We start from the raw sequence: 3,026 nt of genomic DNA, 5'->3' as shown, positions 1-3,026 counted from the left end.
CTCACCCAGCCTACAAACAGCATCAGCATCACCTTTAATGCGTTGTCAGCAATTATGTGACCTGCTCCTTGGGACTTTTGAGCACGGCAATGCCCCTGGCCGCTGCCCTGTCCTGGGAGGATTCTGTAAGGCAGAACTGAGCACACACAGGGAGGATGGGATCTTGTGACAGAGAAAGAGCTGCTGGCAGGGACAGCTCCAGGCAGTAGGGATGGGCAGGGAAGCCCAGCAGAGCCTCTATCTCAAAAGGCATGGAGCCCAGGGCTTGAGCCACCTCCTCTGCAGCCAGACCTCTGGCAGAGGAGAGGGGCATCTCTCCTGCCATGGGCCCATTTCATGGTGCCCGACAAAGGGGCTGAGAGCAACTGCCCTGCGATGTCGCCATCTGCAAGGTGGCATGCCCAGCTGGTCAAGGGGAAGGCTTTCCTGAGTGCCCCTCTGTCTCTCTCTCCTTGCCTCCCTTGGCAGAAGGATCATGGGGTTGCTCCTTGTTTCCCCTCCTGTCCAGGATGCTCCCATTCCTCTCTCGGGCCAAGATGGTCCACAGGCCGAATAGATGGTCCCAGGACCTCCTCTACATGCTCCCTGCCAGCCCTGCAGAGGACCCAGCAGAGGGCTCGTCCTCCCTGGACTCACAGCTGGATGCACAGTCCTCTACCTGGGCATGGAGCCTTGTCTGGGGGAGACATTTGGGGTATGGACCAGCACACAGGGTGTCTGAAGACACACAGATTGTCTGAAGGAGATGTGCTGGGGACAGGGCCTGAGGGACAGCAGCAAACTGATATGGCTCCTGGGTGCTGCTTCCTTCAATGCAAGCTCCCACGAGGGCTCCCAGACTTCTTTATGGTGCCACCTGTCAGGAGGGATGATGGCACTATGAGCTGGGAGGGTGGGGAGCGTTAATCCTTCTTCAGGCACTTCCCAGGCCATGTGGAGTGCCAGCAGAGCAAGGACTTCTGGCTCTGCACTGGGAGCTCACTTCAGTGTGCCCACACTCTGAGCATTGTCTTGCATTAAAGGTCGGCAATTTCAAGCTCAGTTCCACTTCCTTCTCATCTCTCCCAATCCCTCCTCTGATCTCATCGGCCATTCCCACACCTTCTCCCCTCTTCTGCCGCAGGGCTCCGAGCTGATGGTGCTGCTCTGCAGAGTGAGCGGGCTGTGGGGCCACAGGGCCACGGGGTCACTCTGCACTGGCCGTGCTGGTCAGGGTGGGAAGCAGACCCAACCAAATGGGGATCATGGCCTCTAATCCCTCCAGGGACTGCGCATGTGGCAGGTGCTTGGAGGGACTAGGGAGCATTTCCAAGGGTGCTAGTTGAGTCTAGGTGCGCCTCTACATCTTGCCCCTTGTATCACACTGATGACATGAATCGCTCTCCAGTGTCCCTTCCCCATGACAGATGGGTCCCCGCTGCCTCTACTGGGATGGCAGAGTCCTCCTTTGACCACGGATACCTGGGTTTAGTGTTTTACCTTTAGGGAACTCCACCTTGGAGGACCTCTCCCTTTGTGAGGCTCCACTCACTGCCCACCCCAGGCACACACTGTCCCAGGAGATTCCCGGAGCTCTCCTGGCACCTCCAGATTCCCCTCTGGAAGGACGGGCATCTGACACTGTGCTTTGCCATGTGGAACGGCCCTGGGTGTGTACATCAGCACTGACAATTGTTCATCTCCACTGTTACTGGACAGTGATGGGCAAGTCCTAAATCCAGCCCTTGGTCTCTAAGAGATCATAACATGATTATGAGCTTTTTGCTTCTAATCTCATGGACATCTCTGCCCAGCAGGCCCTTTTGACATGCAGTTCCTTAGGCCTCTTCTTGACACCAGCTTTGGAAGAAAAGCCCAGCCTTCAGGCACTGCACTGCATACAACTTACTTTATTAAAAAGACACTGTGTGGAGTCAGCTCTGACGCAGGGTTAGACACAATTTGATGTGGGTACCAGGTGAGAGAGAGCAGTCTCAGTTAGACTGGAATGAATCCAAGGAACTGTGTAGCAACATCATTACAAATACTAGAAATAATAGTGATAATAAAAATAAAGCAAAGAAACAAAGCTCAGGGCTGGTTGTGATACACTGGGATTCAATTGTGGAGAGCAAAGGTAATTTTACCACCGCTGAAAAATGTCCATGAAATCACTTTCCTCAGGGCATCTTTGAGCTCCTTGTTCCTCATGCTGTAGATGAGGGGATTCACTGTTGGAGGCACCACCGAGTACAGAACAGTCAATGCCAGATCCAGAGCTGGGGAGGAGATGGAGGGGGGCTTCAGGTAAGCAAAAAATGCAGTGCTGACAAACAGGGAGACCACAGCCAGGTGAGGCAGGCACATGGAAAAGGCTTTGTGCCTGCCCTGCTCAGAGGGGATCCTCAGCACAGCAGTGAAGATCTGCACGTAGGACACCACAATGAAAACAAAACACCCAAGCATTAAACAGGCAGTAACCACAAGAAGCCCAACTTCCCTGAGGTAGGAGTCTGAGCAGGAGAGCTTGAGGATCTGGGGAACTTCACAGAAGAACTGGTCCACCGTGTTGCCTTGGCAGAGTGGTATTGAAAATGTGTTAGCAGTGTGCAGCACAGCAGTGAGAAAACCACTGGCCCAGACAGCAGCTGCCATTTTGACACAAGCTCTGCTGCACATGATGGTAGCATAGTGCAAGGGTCTGCAAATGGCATTGTAGCGGTCATAAGCCATAACAGTGAGAAGAGAATACTCTCCTCCTAAAAAGAAGACAACCAGGGAGACCTGGGCAGCACATTCCAAGTAGGAAATGGCCCTGGTGTTCCTCAGGGAATTGGCCATGGATTTGGGGACAGTGGCAGAGATGGAGCCAAGGTCGAGAAGGGAGAGGTTGAGGAGGAAGAAGTACATGGGGGTGTGGAGGTGGTGGTCGCAGGCTACGGCTGTGATGATGAGACCGTTGCCCAGGAGGGCAGCCAGGTAGATGCCCAGGAAGAGCCAGAAGTGCAAGAGCTGCAGCTCCCGTGTGTCTGCAAATGCCAGGAGGA

General features: G+C 54.2%; 1 protein-coding gene across 1 annotated transcript; it reads right to left on the bottom strand.

Annotated features, from left to right (window-relative positions):
• Positions 1–2,097: 2,097 nt before the first annotated feature.
• On the bottom strand, positions 2,098–2,712 carry LOC136996065 (olfactory receptor 14J1-like). Its single transcript, XM_067317060.1, has one exon. The coding sequence runs from the start codon at positions 2,710–2,712 to the stop codon at positions 2,098–2,100; it is 615 nt and encodes a 204-aa protein (XP_067173161.1).
• Between the last annotated feature and the right edge of the window lie 314 nt (positions 2,713–3,026).

This window comes from Apteryx mantelli, unplaced genomic scaffold (genome assembly GCF_036417845.1).
Source record: "Apteryx mantelli isolate bAptMan1 unplaced genomic scaffold, bAptMan1.hap1 HAP1_SCAFFOLD_20, whole genome shotgun sequence".
NCBI lineage: Eukaryota > Metazoa > Chordata > Aves > Apterygiformes > Apterygidae > Apteryx > Apteryx mantelli.
Note: the sequence above shows the minus strand (reverse complement) of the source record. Positions and strands in the feature narration are given on the sequence as shown.

What these genes read in the sequence shown, in the direction of transcription:
- LOC136996065 (XM_067317060.1), bottom strand. Translation starts at nt 2,712, where the DNA reads ATGGCTTATGACCGCTACAATGCCATTTGCAGACCCTTGCACTATGCT.